This window comes from Bombus vosnesenskii, unplaced genomic scaffold (assembly GCF_011952255.1).
Source record: "Bombus vosnesenskii isolate JDL3184/JDL3185 unplaced genomic scaffold, Bvos_JDL3184-5_v1.1 scf7180000014579, whole genome shotgun sequence".
Taxonomy (NCBI): Eukaryota; Metazoa; Arthropoda; class Insecta; order Hymenoptera; family Apidae; genus Bombus; species Bombus vosnesenskii.
The window spans coordinates 1,194,103-1,212,227 of NW_022883531.1; the positions used below are offsets into that span (position 1 = coordinate 1,194,103).

General features: G+C 28.6%; 5 protein-coding genes across 9 annotated transcripts; 3 read left to right on the plus strand and 2 right to left on the minus strand.

The window, feature by feature from the left end:
* The first annotated feature begins 279 nt into the window (after nt 1-279).
* Nucleotides 280-4,809, plus strand: LOC117240245 (DNA-directed RNA polymerase II subunit RPB2). The gene is made up of 5 exons (XM_033506220.1): nt 280-473; nt 716-3,336; nt 3,408-3,750; nt 3,841-4,099; nt 4,178-4,809. The coding sequence occupies exons 1-5, from the start codon at nt 455-457 to the stop codon at nt 4,461-4,463; spliced, it is 3,528 nt and encodes a 1,175-aa protein (XP_033362111.1). The 5' UTR covers nt 280-454; the 3' UTR covers nt 4,464-4,809.
* Nucleotides 4,810-5,160: 351 nt separating this feature from the next.
* Nucleotides 5,161-6,782, minus strand: LOC117240249 (E3 ubiquitin-protein ligase TM129). The gene is made up of 6 exons (XM_033506225.1): nt 6,492-6,782; nt 6,159-6,420; nt 5,890-6,079; nt 5,616-5,810; nt 5,388-5,536; nt 5,161-5,322 (listed from the first exon to the last, which is right to left on the minus strand). Exons 1-6 carry the CDS (start codon nt 6,691-6,693, stop codon nt 5,205-5,207), a joined length of 1,116 nt encoding a protein of 371 aa, XP_033362116.1. The 5' UTR covers nt 6,694-6,782; the 3' UTR covers nt 5,161-5,204.
* Nucleotides 6,783-7,062: 280 nt separating this feature from the next.
* LOC117240244 (adhesion G protein-coupled receptor A3) lies at nt 7,063-13,606 on the plus strand. 5 transcript variants are annotated; one of them, XM_033506214.1, is made up of 13 exons: nt 7,063-7,265; nt 7,565-7,771; nt 7,874-8,017; nt 8,111-8,182; nt 8,268-8,339; nt 8,489-8,560; nt 8,635-8,718; nt 8,810-9,139; nt 9,216-9,352; nt 9,412-10,248; nt 10,325-10,571; nt 10,630-10,923; nt 10,996-13,246. In XM_033506214.1, the coding sequence occupies exons 2-13, from the start codon at nt 7,587-7,589 to the stop codon at nt 13,244-13,246; spliced, it is 4,725 nt and encodes a 1,574-aa protein (XP_033362105.1). In that variant the 5' UTR covers nt 7,063-7,265; nt 7,565-7,586. The 5 variants fall into 5 exon arrangements, with proteins under 5 accessions (XP_033362105.1, XP_033362107.1, XP_033362109.1 ...); XM_033506218.1 differs by lacking the exon at nt 7,063-7,265 and having other exon boundaries at nt 7,587-7,771; nt 10,996-12,202; nt 12,273-12,489; XM_033506216.1 differs by lacking the exon at nt 8,268-8,339 and having other exon boundaries at nt 10,996-13,606.
* Nucleotides 13,542-15,934, minus strand: LOC117240248 (oxygen-dependent coproporphyrinogen-III oxidase). The gene is made up of 2 exons (XM_033506224.1): nt 15,834-15,934; nt 13,542-15,535 (listed from the first exon to the last, which is right to left on the minus strand). Exon 2 carries the CDS (start codon nt 15,527-15,529, stop codon nt 14,372-14,374), a length of 1,158 nt encoding a protein of 385 aa, XP_033362115.1. The 5' UTR covers nt 15,530-15,535; nt 15,834-15,934; the 3' UTR covers nt 13,542-14,371.
* Nucleotides 15,834-17,923, plus strand: LOC117240247 (serine--tRNA ligase, mitochondrial). Its single transcript, XM_033506223.1, has 4 exons — nt 15,834-16,203; nt 16,313-17,043; nt 17,180-17,347; nt 17,434-17,923. The coding sequence occupies exons 1-4, from the start codon at nt 16,141-16,143 to the stop codon at nt 17,753-17,755; spliced, it is 1,284 nt and encodes a 427-aa protein (XP_033362114.1). The 5' UTR covers nt 15,834-16,140; the 3' UTR covers nt 17,756-17,923.
* Nucleotides 17,924-18,125: the final 202 nt, after the last annotated feature.

The window sequence follows — 18,125 nt, forward strand, 5'->3', positions numbered from 1 at the left end:
TGGTAGCTTTACATGTAGCGATCGCTGGAAACTGTCTGTCCAACGTATCGTCGTCATGTAACCGCGGTTCAACGAGACGAGGCAGTAGATACTCGACTAGTGACACTCGATTATCACTAGTCGGCAGCCAATAGTTGCAAACGCAGCAATCAAATTTCGCTTACATTTACTGCCTCGTCTCTCGTTTTATTGGATCATGGACATAGGAATATAGGGACCACGGACAAAAGGGAAATTTCCTCCCTGCTACGGACCGTGACGCCAGCGAACAATAACTGGCGCGAGGGACGCGGATGGAACCATTTCCGGGGAATAGAGAACGTTGCAGTAGGGGCCGCATTGGTGATTGATTTACTAAAAATATTTATATTGCACCACGGATAACACTGAACAAGTATAGAGTTTATAATACTCTGCATTTGTTAACATTATATAAAATTATCATAACCACAACATGTATTCTCTGGAAGATGGTAAGAATTTATACTAATGTTAATATGTAAAAATATCGGAATTATCAATATTTGTATTATTTATTCAAAAATATGATATCATTATACCTAAACTACAAACACATATTTTATTTTTTACCTCTTTATAGGAAACTGCATTATTTTTCTCATTTCGTAATTTATGTGCTTCAATGTTATATAAATTACAAAATTATTAATCTTAATAACTGCTGAAAATTATGACTAAATATATCTTTTTTTAGATCAATACGATGATGAAGATGCAGAAGAAATTTCGTCAAAACTTTGGCAAGAAGCCTGTTGGATTGTTATTAATGCCTATTTTGATGAAAAAGGTCTTGTGAGACAACAACTTGACAGTTTTGATGAATTTATTGAAATGTCAGTTCAAAGAATTGTTGAAGACTCACCACAAATTGATTTACAAGCAGAAGCACAACATACTTCGGGAGAAATAGAAAATCCAGTTAGACACTTATTGAAGTTTGAACAAATTTATTTGTCTAAGCCTACACATTGGGAAAAAGATGGAGCTCCATCTCCTATGATGCCTAATGAAGCAAGACTAAGAAATTTGACATATTCTGCACCACTGTATGTAGATATAACTAAAACAATTGTAAAAGATGGAGAAGATCCTATTGAAACTCAACATCAAAAGACATTTATAGGAAAGATTCCAATTATGTTAAGATCAAAATATTGTTTACTTGCTGGCTTATCTGATCGTGATTTAACAGAATTGAATGAATGTCCATTAGATCCTGGAGGCTATTTTATTATTAATGGTTCAGAAAAAGTACTGATTGCACAAGAAAAAATGGCAACAAATACAGTTTATGTCTTTAGTATGAAAGATGGTAAATATGCATATAAATCAGAAATTCGATCTTGTTTGGAACATAGTTCACGTCCTACATCTACATTGTGGATTAATATGATGGCAAAGAGTGGAGCTAGTATTAAAAAGTCTGCTATAGGTCAACGTATTATTGCAATTATCCCATACATTAAACAAGAAATTCCTATTATGATTGTATTTCGTGCACTTGGATTTGTAGCTGATCGCGATATTTTAGAACATATCATATATGATTTTGATGATCCTGAAATGATGGAAATGGTAAAACCTTCCTTAGATGAGGCATTTGTAATACAAGAACAAAACGTGGCTCTAAATTTTATTGGTACTAGAGGTGCAAGACCTGGAGTAACTAAAGAAAAGCGTATTAAATATGCTAGAGAAATTTTGCAAAAGGAAATGCTTCCACATGTCGGCATAAGTGATTTTTGTGAAACCAAAAAGGCTTACTTTCTCGGGTACATGGTGCACCGTTTATTATCAGCCTCTTTAGGTCGAAGAGAATTAGACGATCGAGATCATTATGGTAATAAAAGATTAGACCTAGCTGGTCCATTATTGGCATTCTTATTTAGAGGACTATTTAAAAATTTAATGAAAGAAGTGCGATTGTATGCACAGAAGTTCATAGATAGGGGAAAAGATTTTAACCTTGAACTTGCCATAAAAACTAAAATTATTACTGATGGCTTGAGATATTCACTTGCTACAGGAAATTGGGGAGATCAAAAAAAGGCTCATCAAGCTAGAGCTGGTGTATCGCAAGTATTGAACAGGTTAACATTTGCATCAACACTATCACATTTAAGAAGAGTGAATTCTCCAATTGGAAGAGATGGAAAATTGGCCAAGCCGCGTCAATTACATAATACATTATGGGGTATGTTATGTCCTGCAGAAACCCCTGAAGGTGCTGCAGTTGGTCTAGTAAAAAATTTGGCATTGATGGCTTACATTAGCGTTGGATCTCAACCTTCACCAATTCTTGAATTCTTAGAGGAATGGTCTATGGAAAATTTAGAAGAAATTGCACCAAGTGCAATAGCTGATGCAACAAAAATATTCGTAAATGGTTGTTGGGTTGGTATTCACAGAGACCCAGATCAATTAATGGCTACTTTACGTAAATTAAGAAGACAAATGGACATTATTGTATCAGAAGTATCTATGATAAGAGATATTAGAGATCGTGAAATCAGAATATATACAGATGCAGGAAGAATCAGTAGGCCTTTATTAATTGTTGAAGGACAAACCTTATTATTAAAGAAAAGACATATTGACATGTTAAAAGAAAGAGATTACAATAATGATGGCTGGCAAGAATTAGTTGGTAGCGGAGTTGTTGAATATATTGATACTTTAGAAGAGGAAACTGTTATGATTGCAATGTCCCCTGAAGATTTGAGACAAGAAAAGGAATATGCATATTGTACAACATATACACATTGTGAAATTCATCCAGCAATGATTCTGGGAGTGTGTGCCTCTATTATTCCATTCCCTGATCACAATCAAAGTCCAAGAAATACTTATCAAAGTGCTATGGGTAAACAAGCTATGGGAGTATATATTACAAACTTTCATGTTCGAATGGATACTTTGGCACATGTACTATATTATCCTCATAAACCTTTAGTGACTACCAGATCTATGGAATACCTTAGGTTTCGTGAACTTCCAGCTGGAATTAACAGTATAGTTGCTATATTATGTTATACTGGTTATAATCAAGAAGACAGTGTCATTTTAAATGCTAGTGCTGTTGAGAGAGGTTTCTTTAGATCTGTATTCTATAGATCCTATAAGGATTCAGAATCCAAGAGAATTGGAGATCAAGAAGAGCAATTTGAAAAACCTACACGCCAAACTTGTCAAGGGATGCGTAATGCTATTTATGATAAATTAGATGATGATGGAATTATTGCTCCTGGAATTCGCGTATCAGGAGATGATGTAGTTATAGGTAAAACTATTACTCTTCCAGAAGCAGATGATGAGGTATGTAATCATATAGGAATTATAATAATCAAATTTATTTATATCTCTTCATATTCTTTTAATATTTACAGTTGGATAGTACAACAAAACGTTTTACAAAACGAGATGCATCAACCTTTTTACGTAATAGTGAAACTGGGATAGTAGATCAAGTAATGTTAACTTTGAACAGTGAAGGATATAAATTTTGTAAAATACGCGTACGCAGCGTTCGTATTCCACAAATTGGTGATAAATTTGCTTCTCGGCATGGACAAAAAGGTACCTGTGGAATTCAATACAGACAAGAGGATATGCCATTTTCATGTGAAGGTCTCACGCCAGACATTATAATTAATCCTCATGCTATCCCATCGCGTATGACTATTGGTCACTTAATTGAGTGTATACAGGGGAAGGTGTCTGCTAATAAAGGTATTTATTTGCTTTTATTCTTATCAACATAAGTATTATATAAAATGAATAGTATATTTAATAAGTTAATTCTAATATATTTTTTTGTAGGTGAAATTGGCGATGCTACTCCATTTAACGACGCTGTAAATGTACAAAAAATTTCTACACTTTTACAAGAATATGGTTATCAACTGAGAGGAAATGAAGTCATGTATAATGGTCATACCGGCCGCAAGATAAATGCTCAAGTCTTTTTAGGGCCAACTTATTATCAACGTTTAAAACATATGGTGGATGATAAAATTCATAGTAGAGCTCGGGGACCTGTACAAATTTTAGTTAGACAGCCTATGGAAGGAAGAGCAAGGTAAATTATACATACTTCTTTTGTTCTTCATATTTATTTATTCATATTAATATTCATATGTTGATATGTAATGTTCAGAGATGGAGGTTTACGATTTGGTGAAATGGAACGTGATTGTCAAATTTCCCATGGAGCTGCACAATTTCTAAGAGAACGTTTATTCGAAGTATCAGATCCATATCGGATACATATATGTAACTTTTGTGGTTTAATCGCAATAGCCAATTTGAGGAATAATACATTTGAATGCAAAGGATGTAAAAACAAAACACAAATTTCTCAAATTAGGCTACCATATGCGGCAAAATTACTTTTCCAAGAACTTATGGCTATGAATATTGCTCCCCGATTAATGGTCGCATAAATATTGACATACCTAATGTTTCCATGGTATTAGACAATAGGAGTGTGCGAAATCTCAAAATACCAATTCGGAATGGGTCGGGAAAATTCAGGCTGACTCGGGCAAATCGACAATTTGAAATCGAATCGGATTGGCAGTAAACAGACGTTTCTGTCTTCGCTTAATAGTTTGATCACCAATTCTCGAACTGATCATACCTGAATTTTTCTAACCCATCCTGAAGTTTTAGTTGCCGAATCTTGCACACCCCTATTAGCCATACACTTTAACATTATAATCAAGATATAATAATATACGACATACTTAATTTCAAACTATTTCTAATAAATATCAAACGTATCTTTTACTGTCAGTAATTTTATATACTTTACTAGAATATATAGGATTATGTAATTATTGATTTCCTAATATAATATTGTGTTTAAGGTATCAATATGTTAATAAAAACTTTAGTAAGTAAAATTAATATTCCTTATATCACATATCACAATGAATCGTAAAAGATATGATTTAGCCATTATATTGTTTTACTGCTTACTTTTTCTGCCCATTTATTCCAATGCCCAGTTATATTATTGTTATTATTATTATTATTGTTATTATTATTATTATTACTACTACTACTACTACTATTATTATTATTATTATTATTATTATTCCTTGCTGTTACTAGGTGAAATATCTTATGTAACGAAGATAACTTTAAAAATATAATCATGTATTAAAATATTAGTTTTATATTTAAATTGACTGTATAAGACATACATCTAAAATACAAAATCGTGCTCTGCATACTGGACAAGTACATTTAGAAGATAACCATGTTTCAGGTGCATTTTCATCTTGTCTTGATGCAAACCTATAATAAATATTTTTAATAATATACCTACATTAAATATATATATATATATATCACATACTAACCATTTTGCCATACATTCTATGCACCACATTGGACGACAGTAACATACCATGCAGTCTTCAGGATTTCCACTTCCTATACCACTACTACATTGTTTATGTAATTTTACATTTGATAAAGCTTGCATACATCCTATACATTGACTTAATTCCTTCAAACATTTTTATATTATAATTAGATTTTATTTATTGAAATAAAATATTAAATTTGTGAAAAAGTAAATAAAATACCTCTGCATATCCATAATGTGGATTTTCCTGTACATGTTCTTTAAAATTATCAATGAATTTATCAAGTAAAGTTTTATGAAATTTAATGTTTTGTAATATAGTGATGGGACGAGAGACTTTGTCTTGCAGATTTTTAAAATCAAATACATTTAATCGTATGTCAAAAGGCTGTGATCCTGTTCTAGTAGGTTTTACCTACACATCAATGGAACTTCAATTAATAAAAAATCAAAAATTCCTAGGGTAAAGACTAATTTAGAATAACAAAATATACCTCAATATTAATAAACTGAACTTCTCCTCTTGTCACAGGTGACATTTCATGAGTGTCACTTCTGTTAACTATTAAAGCTGTATCACTCTGATGGGCAACCATTACTGTATAAGGTAGAACTTTAATTATCCAATTATCAGTAGCTATTACGCATGTTATACTATTTGTAGTAAGTATTATCTTATCTATTCTAAAATAAAATATTAATGATTGAATTATCTTCAGGAGTAATATATTACAAGAATAATCTTCTCAGTTTAATATATAACCTTTGATATTCTACATTAATATCAGAAGCTACTGTAGTCCATGGTATACTGTTATTATTGTTATTGCTGTTACAGTAAACTGCAAGATTTTTCGCTATAGGATGCTTGCTCCAATTATTCATTGACCATATTAAAATTTTAGATAAAGTATATAGTGGTATCAATATAGAACAAGTAACATAAATTGACCATAAATTGACATGACTTAATAATATATTGACAGCGTCTATGTGTCCAAACAGAATTAAACCAAACGCATAACCTAATTAAAAGAAAAACTTATTTTAACAAGCAGTACAACATTTAGAATAAGAGAAAAATAAGTATATTTACCAAACGGGAGGATAGAATATATAAGTAACGTAATGACACTTTTTCTTATGTGATATTGCACAAAAAATTCATTTTCACTACCTAACAAATTCGAAAATATATCTTTTATGGTTAGGCCGGCTGACACAAATTCTGTAGGTGGATATATGATACATCCTGACATTAAAATATAAAACAAAGTATAAAATAAAAAGGCAGACATTTTTTACAAAATATGTTTCCAATTGTATATTTTAACCTTTTTGCTTGATGTTTACAGAATTTTACATATATATATATATATATATATTTGATATTTAATGATTAAATACTTTACTTCATCAACAATATTTAAAGAGCAATTACAGGTTAGATTCAACTATTATGACGAATCCTTATGAAAATTGTTATTTTTCAAAACAACTTAAATCTTTATGAATATTGTTATTACATAAACATTACTGTGATATTTTACACATCTACCTTATAATTTACATATCAAAAGTGATCTTTTAAAGCTGTATTATAACAAATAAAACAAAAATAATTCTTTCTTAAAATATATACGTAATATGTGAAAATCAGCCTATAATTAATTCTAGATACAGATATGCATGTATATAGTCAATAGTTTATGACTATGACAATTCGTAGGTTGTCTTTTATTGTTATGGGAAGTGTGTACAAATATCCGTAAGCTTGTTCTCTTATAATTATGTTTACAGTTATCAAATAATCATAATATATGGCGTATAACATTAAAACAATATGATAAATAAAATTCCTTTCATAGTCGTAAGTATTTAACGTTTATGTATAAATTCATTGTTTATACTTACATGAAATCATTCTATTATTTATTCTCATTCTTATATTAAAATATTGTAAATTATGAATGAAAATTATATGTTTAGTTTTACAAGAATTTTGCTTGAAATTTTAAATTCTGTTCAAATATATAATAATTGTATCAATGTTTTATATATTTTCAATGTTTATACTTAAAATATTTGCTTTTATAAAAAATTTGTAAACGTTAATTTGTTAAGTTACTAATTTCGATTTTCTTATTAATTAAAATTGATATTCTTTAGGTAAAAATCTGCCTTTTTTAAAATGAGAGCTATTTTATTGTTTTTAATTTTAATTCAAACAAGAGGAGAAACAATCCAGACATGTCCAAAGTATTGCACATGTAAACTTGGTGCACAAGCAGAATGGCTACGAATTAAATGTAGTAATGAATTGCAGAACATTAGGGATATCAATCTTGATAGTGTCAGCGTGGAATTAGTTCAATTGTAAGATTATAATACTAATTGTACTATTATGAATTATTCTATAGCACGCAGAGTAATACTTATTTTTACTTGTAATATTTTTAATTGCTTAATATATTTCAGAGATTTGAGCAAGAATGATATCTATGCTATTGAAGCTAACATATTTAAGAATTTGACAAATTTGAAACGTTTGAACTTATCGCAAAATGATATAACTTTTATTGGTGAAAATTCTTTTGATGGTCTTGGAAATTTAGAGAGATTGTAAGAATATTAATATATTTGTTATTATTATGAATCATACATTATTTATTATTGAATATATTAATGCTACAAATATATTCAATTTTTATTTAGGGATTTAAGTAAAAATCAAATTTCAACTATAGATGCTCATACATTTAGCAAGTTGCCAAATTTGAAAAGGCTGTAAGTTTACAGATTTTGTAAAATATATTGATGTATATTTTTATGTATATTCTTTTATCTTACATATTATTTACTTGATTATTAGTGATTTGTCCGGCAACAACATAAGTGTGGTGAAACCATCATTATTTCATAATTTACTGGCTTTAGAGCGCTTGTAAGTGAGTCTCTAGTTTCAATTTTTATTTACTTTCTTTATATTTGTTTTGTTATGTGTGTGCGTGCGTACATGTGTGCACATATATACATATAATTATACTCATGAGTATTTAAAAAAAAACACTGATCTATAAAAATATATTATAGGAAGTTAAACGAAAATAAATTAACAACTTTAATGGAGGGTACTTTTTATGGTCTGAAATCTTTAAAACAGTTGTAAGTAAGTTAAATATAATATATGAATTCATATAAATTGAATAAAGTTACTCAAATTTTAATTTATATTTCAGAGATTTATCTAACAATCCATGGAGATGTGACTGTGAATTATACTGGTTTAGTAATTGGATTCATAACAGTTCTATTAAATTAAAGTAACATATTTTTAAATACAAAAATAGAGATTTAGTAATTATATAGGGTATAATGTGTATCATAGTGTAATAAGCTTTTGAAATATTTCAGTCCTGCCCCAAAATGTGTATCACCTATAAATATCAAAGGTGAATTTGTGAAAAAATTGAAGTATTCAGAAAATATTCAATGTCAGTGGTTACCTCCCACAATTGAACTTCGGCCAGTTAATAATCAAGTAGTATTTGCTGGAGATTCTATAACTTTAAAATGCAGAGCACCTAGTATAACAGAAGATAGAAATGCAAGACTAAGTTGGTTGTGGTATCCTAATACTACTTCTGAAACTGTAGATTTAAATACATTTCTAGATCCACAAAAAAGTTTATCTAATATTAAAGTGGATAACAGATATCTTGCAGATAGTGGCATTGTGGACAGGTATTTTAGCATTTAATACATGTAGTGTAAATCAAAGCATTTATATATATGCATAATAAAATTATAATTTTTATAGTTCTCTTAGTATTGTTCCTGTTAAAGAAGAACACAATGGCCAATGGAATTGTTTGTTAGTTTCTGTAAATGGTAATAGAACAAAAGCAATCAGTGTAATAGTTATCTCTGAAGAAACTCGTTATTGTCCTCTAGCAGGTAAAATAAAATGTATACTTCAAATTTTAATATAAGTCTAATAAATTATTATGTTACAGTAACTAAAAATAATAAAGGTATTTATACATGGCCAAAAACTATAGTAGGATGGAGGGCAGAATTACCATGCGAAGGCAACCACTTATCAGGTTTAATGCAAATGCCTTTAAAAGCTTCTTATCAATGTAATATTACAGGATATTGGGAGAATTTAAACACAGAATTATGTCCTTACATATCACATATAACAAAAAGTTTAGAACAATTTTCTAAAGTTAATCTTTCACTTACAAGGATCAGTTTATTAGAAAGTGCGAAGAAATTCAAAAATTATACAGGAAATACCATAAAAATAACCGATCCTATTGAAGTTGATTTCATAACTCAAACTATAGAAAATTACTTAAATTTTGTAACTGAAGAAAAAGAACTTGGTTCTATGTTAATTGATGTCATTAGTACTCTGATTAATGTACCAAAGAATATTTTAAAAAAAGCTGAAATTTCCTTTAAATCTTGCACGCGACTAATAAAAGCTGTAGAAAAGATTATACAATTTACTCCATCTATACAATTTTACAAGAAAAACATGGCACTAGAAGAATTCAGAGTGAAACGTGATAGTTTTACAGGATTAATATGTACATGGTATTCCAATAATAATCCAGAAATACGATTTTTACAATGTACAACAAACAATAGAACATCTCCGATTAATATAAAAGATAAAATAATTGAAGCATCAATACACCTACCTGCATCTTTATTACAATATTCACAAGAAGTTACTGCTCATCAATTAATGATTTCTGTATATAGCAATAGTAGATTGTTTCCTAAAATAATTAACAATGATAATATGGATATTCCATCATGTGTTATTGGAAGCAAGTTATGTATGTAATTAAAACTAACATCAAAAATGCTTATTTAAAACGTAAAAATAATATAATAATATGAATCTTTTTTCAGATGGAATGTCAATACAAAATTTAACTGAGCCTGTATACATTATGCTAAAGGCACCTTTATACTACTACGCCGGAAAAAAATTATTACCCGTAGTTTGGGATGAAACATTAAATAAATCAGGAGGCTGGACAAATGATGGTTGCTATTTAAGAAATGTATTAAATAACTTAATAGTATTTCATTGCAATAGATTGGGATATTATGGCCTTTTACAAGATACTTCTACATTTGATTACAATGGTAACAGGTACGTATTTAATAAATTTTTATATTTATGAATTAATTTGTAATACTTCTATTTTCAGCATAAGTGGCGCCAAATTTAGGTATTCAAATCCAGCAATATATATTGGAAGTATTGCAACAGTAACATGTTTAGTTATTATGTCTGTTACATACATTATCTGTTACACATCAATTGCTATGCCTAAAAAAGCAAAACATTGTGTTATTAATACTTGGTTTGCTATGGCATTATTATCATTTTTTTATAGTATTGGTATTTACCAAACAGAAAATATACCAATTTGTCAAGGTGTTGGTCTTATTCTACATTACTTGTCTTTATGTTGTTTATTATGGATGGCAGTATTTGCAAGGTATATAATTAATCTTTACATTTTATAAAAACTATACAATGAACAAATATTAAAAGGTTAATTTGTTTACAGCAATATGTATAAAAAATTATCTAAACCAGATCTTGAAGATATTCCGGATAATGAACTTCAAGATCCACCAATACCAAAACCATTATTAGGGCTGTATCTAGTTGGCTGGGGTATAGCTATGATCATTTGTGGTATATCTGGCGCAATAAATTTACGAGAATACGCTGGATATTCATATTGTTTTCTCACAACTGCTCCTGCTCTTGTTGCATTGTTTGTTCCAGCTGGATTTCTAATTGTATATTTATCTATTTTTCATTTACTCATTAAATGTTCAATTCAAAATGTTGATATGAATGCTCAGTTGTCTGAAGGTACACAAGCAACGGAAAATATGGATTTAGAATTATTGGAACCAAATACAAATCTTTCTGTAGGCAGGAATAGTGCACGCAGTGCACAGACTGTTTTATCCGATATTGACGACTCAGAACATTCTCAAATAACTCAACTAAAGGGTCAAATTATTATTTTAATTTTATATTTAATATCATGGATTACTGCAGCAGCAGCTATAACAAAGCCATTAAGTGCATACATTTCGTTTGATGAAACTATATTTGCTACTTTATATTCCCTTTTTTCTAGTTCACTTGGAATTTTCATCCTCTTTTTTTATGGAATTGCGCGAAATGATGTTAGGTCACAATGGTTAAAAATGGGTTGCTGGTTTCAAAAACGAAAAAATCAATGTTGTCGAACAAGAAGTATCTCTGATGCAAATCCTGTAATAGCAACGCAATCATTAGTACAAAATTTGGTACCTCCAATGTCTAATTCTCAGGCTACTCAAGTTACATCTGATTCAAATTCCATTGGTTCATCCAGATACACCAATAGGTCGCAAACTTATAATGCGTTTAAAGTTACAGATATTATAACCAGTCAAGAAGTTTCACCTGTTGGTAGAAAAATGACCAATGTGAACTTAGTTGTATTACATCGACAGCAATACAGATCTGATAATTCCGTAACAACATATATTGAACCAACTTGTGTTGAAATGTTTTATAATCCTCATCAAAGTGGAGTTGCTAGAAAATTTTTTAGAAAACAACGTCGTCATACAAAAAATAATAATCTTGGTCCTCGAAAACAAGGTGATGGCGGTGCTATGAGTGATGCTGGTAGTTGCATTTCTGTACCACGATCTACTACAAAATTAGATAGTAATATAGACCAAACCATCTTAAGTAGCAGTGCAAAAGTAAATAATACAAATATCCATGTTGAGTTAAATCCAATAAATGACATTAAAAACGTTAATATACTCTCAGATAGCGGTGGTAGTATCTCAGAGGAAAGAAATGTTCCAGTGCGATTTGTTATTGGTCAAGAAGGTCTTTTTGGAAATGTAAGAAAAGTTAATAATAACTGTAGATTACACGATTCTTTAAACACAGTATCAAACTCTGCGAGGAATAATTGCCAAAAAATAGAATTACTGAGTATAACTTTACATGACTCAGACATGGACATCAAAACTGATGAAGAAAAACATCTGCAAAGTGTTTCACAACAATGTAGTTTAGAATATAGCTCGGAAATAGAATCTATTACTCAGATGACTAGTGAAAAAAGCGAACATAATTTACCAGAAGTTTATGAAACTGTAGATAACATTATGAACCCAAAATGGTTAAAAAAAGACTGTCAAAGTATGAATGAATTTCATGAAGTAGAAGAACGGCGGTCTAATGCCACTTCAAAATGGTTAACTCATTCTAATAGCATGCACTGTCTTCCAATAGAGACTGTGAAACCATTAAGGAATAATTTTTGTAATTCATTAAATGACATCACATCCCTTACCAGTTTAAAAAAATGCGAATATCTGAAATCATTTACAGGCTTACAAAATATTACAAATTCAAATTTATGTGATAAAAGTCGCCTATCTCAAAAATCATTTAACAAATTAGAATCACCTTTCCCTAAAGTAAATAGTGCAGTTAAAGATAATTTACATAAATTAATGCAGACTACATATATTACTCCTACAAGAAATACTGAATGTGCCTCTAATGTGTGCACTGATGAATTGAGATCTAAACAAAAATTAATCAGTTCTATGATTGATATGACATCACTTATGCACAGTTCTTGTAATATTGTAAAAAATTTAGATTCAAACAATGAAGTAGAGAGTTTAAACAAACAACAAAATATACAGAATATTGAAACTAGTAAAACACACTTAAATAATCCGAATACTTATCTACAAATAGTAAAAAAAGAAACAAGTGTTTAATCTAGTTTTGCTTATATAAAACACGTAACATATTTATATCATATAGGAATTTCGTCTAACAGAGTAAAATAATTTTTTGCTAATATTTACATTTTTATAATATTCGAAGAAATACTTATCTTACTCTGCTTTATTAATTTATCTACAAAACATAGTTCCTATACATAAAAATGTTTTACAAAAATGTTTCATCTGTTTCTACATCTCTACTAATCTTTTTACTTCTTTTAAATGTCGAATATCTTTCATTCATTTTTATATATATTTTATATATATATATGAAACATTCATTAAATTGTTTGTTGGATATGTATTTATTCAGAGAAAATTGTACATAATTAATACAAACAACTCGATATTTTTGTGAATTTTAAAATACTCTTCCTTTTTTTGCTTTGTATATATATTGTTGTATAAAAAGAGTGATCAAGAATTACATAACTGAAATCATTACATCTACTGAAATCTGCTTCCATCATATATCATTTAGATTTAAAGAATATTTTATATTTAATTTAATTGAATTTCTACCAATGATTTTTTGTACAATAAATTTTTGTTATTATTTTCATGATTACATATGTAATTTATAATATATACTCTAAGACTGAATATTTTACTAAATAAATTTGAGAACACATCAAATTTGTCATCATTTGTCTTTTTATACATCTAAAATAATTTGAGAATATCCATATTATTATATTTAAGGTATACAATGTTTAAAATAATATTAAAAGATATAATACGTGCACATATGAGCACCTAGACTGTATAGAGTTATAATGTATAAGAATATTACTTTCATATAAAGTATATCAAAATAATAGGTACAATTTTTATACATAATTTACAGTTTATACAGTATTTAATTCATTAAATATAAAGTTTATACATGTAACTCTTTTCTTATACTTGAAAATATATTTAAATGGTTTAAAAATATGGCCTTATTCTATATTTTAATTTGCATTTTTTTCATTAACATTCCACTTGTACAAAATTGTACAAAATACTTGTAAACAAAATAGCAAAAAGGTAATTAATTGTATCATTCAAAATTACTGCTACAAATTACAGCTTTAAGTTAAGAAATGATAGTTTTATTAAAGGATATTATTTATATTAGTTCAACCATTCCTTAGGGTTTTTCAATACATCAACAAGTTCTGCTTCTTTTGAACCAGGTTTTGGTTCATGCATATATTGCCAATTTGCAGACAAAGGCAAAGACATTAATATACTTTCATATCTTGCACCAGGTGTATATAAACCAAATTTTGTACCACGATCGTATATTAAGTTAAATTCAACATATCTTCCTCTACGTAATAATTGCCATTGTCTTTCACTATATCCATATCCATCATCTTTATGTTTGTCAACTAATGGAATGTATGAAGGAATAACAGCTTCTGCACAAGATTTTACGAATTGAAATGCTTCTTCTTGGCTAGGAGTATCAATGTCATCAAAAAAGATACCACCTACTCCTCTACGTTCTCCTCTATGTGTGATAAAAAAATAATCATCACACCATTTTTTGTATTTTGAATAATATGAAGGATCATATTGATCACATGCAGCTTTTAAAGTACTATGAAAATGTTTTACATCATCCTCATTTAAGTAATAAGGTGTAAGATCTGTGCCACCTCCAAACCACCACTGAATTGAACCATCTGAATTTTCTACTTCAAAGTAACGATAGTTGAAATGTATTGTTGGAACCATGGGATTTCGAGGATGAATTACAGCACTTACACCAGCTGCAAAGAATGGTACAGATCCCTCTCCCATTTTTTTCCCACGTGCTCTCATTTGTTGTACTGCACCTGGTGGTAACATACCAGTAACGACAGATACATTTACTCCAGCTTTTTCAAAAACAACTCCATCTTGCAAAACACAAGTAATTCCTCCACCACCTTCCTTCCTAACCCATCTGTCAACTTTAAAAGAATGGCCTGGTTCTTCTAAGGATTCCAAAGCTTTACAAAAGTCTGCTTGAGTTTTCATCACTAACAATTCCATTTTTGTTTTCATATCATCTTTCTTCTTTAATTTCTTTATGTCAGTAATAGGTTGTGCCATAAATTTTTTAATATCCAACTCATTTTGTGCTGCAAATATTGTGATTCCTGAAGTACTATAAACCAAAACACTTGTGAATATACCAAAACCAATGTACTTGATGTTTTTGGCCTTATATTGGATTGTATAATGTTTATGAAAAAAATGACGTAAAGAAATCCAATTTTTTATTAATGTTCGTGGAATCATAGTTATCTGTAATTAGTGAATTAGAGTATTTTTAATTGCATGTTAACAAAGTAGCAATTGAGAAAGTTAAGTTATGCTTTTTATTGAAGAATATATCATTCAGAAAATATTAAAATAAACTGTGCAAATTTTACAATATATTAAATAAAAGAATTTATTTTCGGTTTTATTTTAAACAAATTTGACATTACTATAAATGATGGATATTGATTATCGGATTTTGATAATTTATTATTAATCATAAATGAAGTAAAAGATTAAATCATAAAGTATTATAAAATAGTGTAATAATATCATTACTTACAGTTTTTCAGGCTTGAGGAATAACAAATGTGTCTCTTATCGAATTGCAGAACAGCAAATATATAATTATGTTGTGTGAAAACGGGAAATAAATTATTTTTTTAATAATATTATAAATGTTGCTAATAGCGTAGTCATTTATATAGCAAGGTGTCTTAAAGTAATTTTCAAACCTAATAAACATTTATAAATAGCATATGCATCAAAAAAGAGAAATGTGTATCATAGGTTAACTACAACATAGGGATATATTGGCGTATACTTGATGCACATATGTATTTTATAATTAATATTATTTTACTTTTAAAATGTGGTTCAAGAAACAATTTAGTCGATTTCTTAAATATCCTCAGTTTTATACAAAGACTTTGGTATGTTATTATTTTTGTTTACATATGTATATAATGTAAAAAGTATTTGGTTTATTTTTCTTTCCAGTTGCATATTAAATTATATAATTAACATATATATTCTTTACAGTATAGGACACAGTCAACACAATATAATGTAGACACAATAACATATATTCCAGAACCCGAATATAATATTGATTTTTTATGTAATTCATGTAATCGAGATATTATTTTTAATAATATAGCAGCAAGGAAAAGTATTGGAGATATTGATAAAATTCTTGAACTTTCAAAAAATCCAGAGTTAAAGAAGGCTCTTTTGCATGAGTTAAATAAAATACCAAATCAAACAGATCCAAGAGTATTATCTTATGGCGAAGAACCACAAATTTTAAAAGAATGCGGGCATAATCCAGAATTTGATTTTGAACCACAAGAATTTTCAACATTAGTTACAAATTTAAAGGCATTAAAAAGTAAACAATTGGGGCCCTTAATAGGAACACGAGGTTACTTGTTCTTAGGAGATCTAGCAGAATTAGAAGAAGCATTAATTCATTTTACAGTCAGAAAGTTAATGAAACATGGCTTTAAACTTGTTTCTGTACCTGATATTATCCCTACTGAAGTTATAGAAAGATGTGGATTGATAATAGATAATGGAAGACACCTTGTATATAATTTAAGTCCTTTTTATGGAGGGAACTATAGTTTATCTGGAACAGCAGAAATGTCCTTAGCTTATAAAGTAATGAATACTATATTTAGTTCAGAAGATTTACCACTAAAAATGGCTGCTGTAAGCAGGTGTTTTAGGGCTGAAATATCTAATCTTATACATGAGAGAAGTATATACAGGTAAAAAATCATGTTACATATATTTTTAAATATATTTTATTAATATGATAATATATCTAACAACTGTTTCAATATTGATAGTATAACAGTTACATAAATATTATTTCTAATAAATAATTTTATCTATTCATATAAGGGTTCATCAATTTACAAAAGTTGAAATGTTTGTATGTTCAAAACATGAAGAGTCAGAAAATCAGTTTCAAGAACTTCTGAATATTCAAGAAGATTTATTTTCTTCATTAAATTTATATTTTCGAATAATTGATATGCCAGCTCATGATTTAGGGTCTCCAGCATATAGGTATACAGTAGTATAATATTACATTATATATTGAAATACTTAGCTTTTAAATTTCTTAATGTCACATCATCAATTTATATATTTAGGAAAGTAGATATGGAAGGATGGATGCCTGGAAGAAAATTATATGGAGAATTATCTAGTTGTAGTAATTGTACAGATTATCAGTCACGACGACTTGGTATAAAATATAAGACAAATAAGGGAGAAGTTTTACATGTTCATACTTTGAATGGAACTGCATGTGCTGTACCTCGCATGTTGATAGCACTTTGTGAAACACATCAAACAAAACATATGCGTATTCAAATCCCTGAAATTTTAATACCTTATATGGCAGGAAAGACACTTATTAAAAAACAACCAATTGCTAACATGAAACTCCATAAATACAAATCACAAATCTAACATGTAACTGTAACTGTACATGTAACATTTAATCTTCTCTGAAAACAGTTAAAAACAAGTAATAATTACATCTTTATTGTTTTTGCCATTCATGAATGTAAAAGTATATATATGTAGGAATATTTACTTGCAATTTACATTAAAATAAATCATCTATTTATCAATGTATATAGAATTTTATCGTGCATTAGCCTAAATGCAATGAATAATAATAATTTATATAATTCTTATATTTATAATATACAAAAATAAAATTTTTAAAGAAATAAAAAATGAATTCCAATTATATATATTAAGAAATTACTTGTTTCTAGTTAATTGCTTTTATTTATATAAATTAATTAATATTATAGGAAATTAAACAGGATTC

Bases quoted from the DNA above. Each gene is read 5' to 3' on its own strand.
- LOC117240245 (XM_033506220.1), top strand. The intron at 3,751-3,840 runs GTATTTATTTGC...ATTTTTTTGTAG, and splicing joins GAAGGTGTCTGCTAATAAAG to GTGAAATTGGCGATGCTACT. The intron at 4,100-4,177 runs GTAAATTATACA...TGTAATGTTCAG, and splicing joins CCTATGGAAGGAAGAGCAAG to AGATGGAGGTTTACGATTTG.
- LOC117240249 (XM_033506225.1), bottom strand. From the start codon at position 6,693: ATGTCTGCCTTTTTATTTTATACTTTGTTTTATATTTTAATGTCAGGA. The intron at 6,421-6,491 runs GTAAATATACTT...TCTTTTAATTAG, and splicing joins ATATTCTATCCTCCCGTTTG to GTTATGCGTTTGGTTTAATT. The intron at 5,323-5,387 runs GTTAGTATGTGA...TATTTATTATAG, and splicing joins ATAGAATGTATGGCAAAATG to GTTTGCATCAAGACAAGATG.
- LOC117240244 (XM_033506214.1), top strand. From the start codon at position 7,587: ATGAGAGCTATTTTATTGTTTTTAATTTTAATTCAAACAAGAGGAGAA. The intron at 7,772-7,873 runs GTAAGATTATAA...AATATATTTCAG, and splicing joins AGCGTGGAATTAGTTCAATT to AGATTTGAGCAAGAATGATA. The intron at 10,924-10,995 runs GTATATAATTAA...ATTTGTTTACAG, and splicing joins TGGATGGCAGTATTTGCAAG to CAATATGTATAAAAAATTAT.
- LOC117240247 (XM_033506223.1), top strand. From the start codon at position 16,141: ATGTGGTTCAAGAAACAATTTAGTCGATTTCTTAAATATCCTCAGTTT. The intron at 16,204-16,312 runs GTATGTTATTAT...TATTCTTTACAG, and splicing joins AGTTTTATACAAAGACTTTG to TATAGGACACAGTCAACACA. The intron at 17,348-17,433 runs GTATACAGTAGT...TTATATATTTAG, and splicing joins TTAGGGTCTCCAGCATATAG to GAAAGTAGATATGGAAGGAT.
- LOC117240248 (XM_033506224.1), bottom strand. From the start codon at position 15,529: ATGATTCCACGAACATTAATAAAAAATTGGATTTCTTTACGTCATTTT.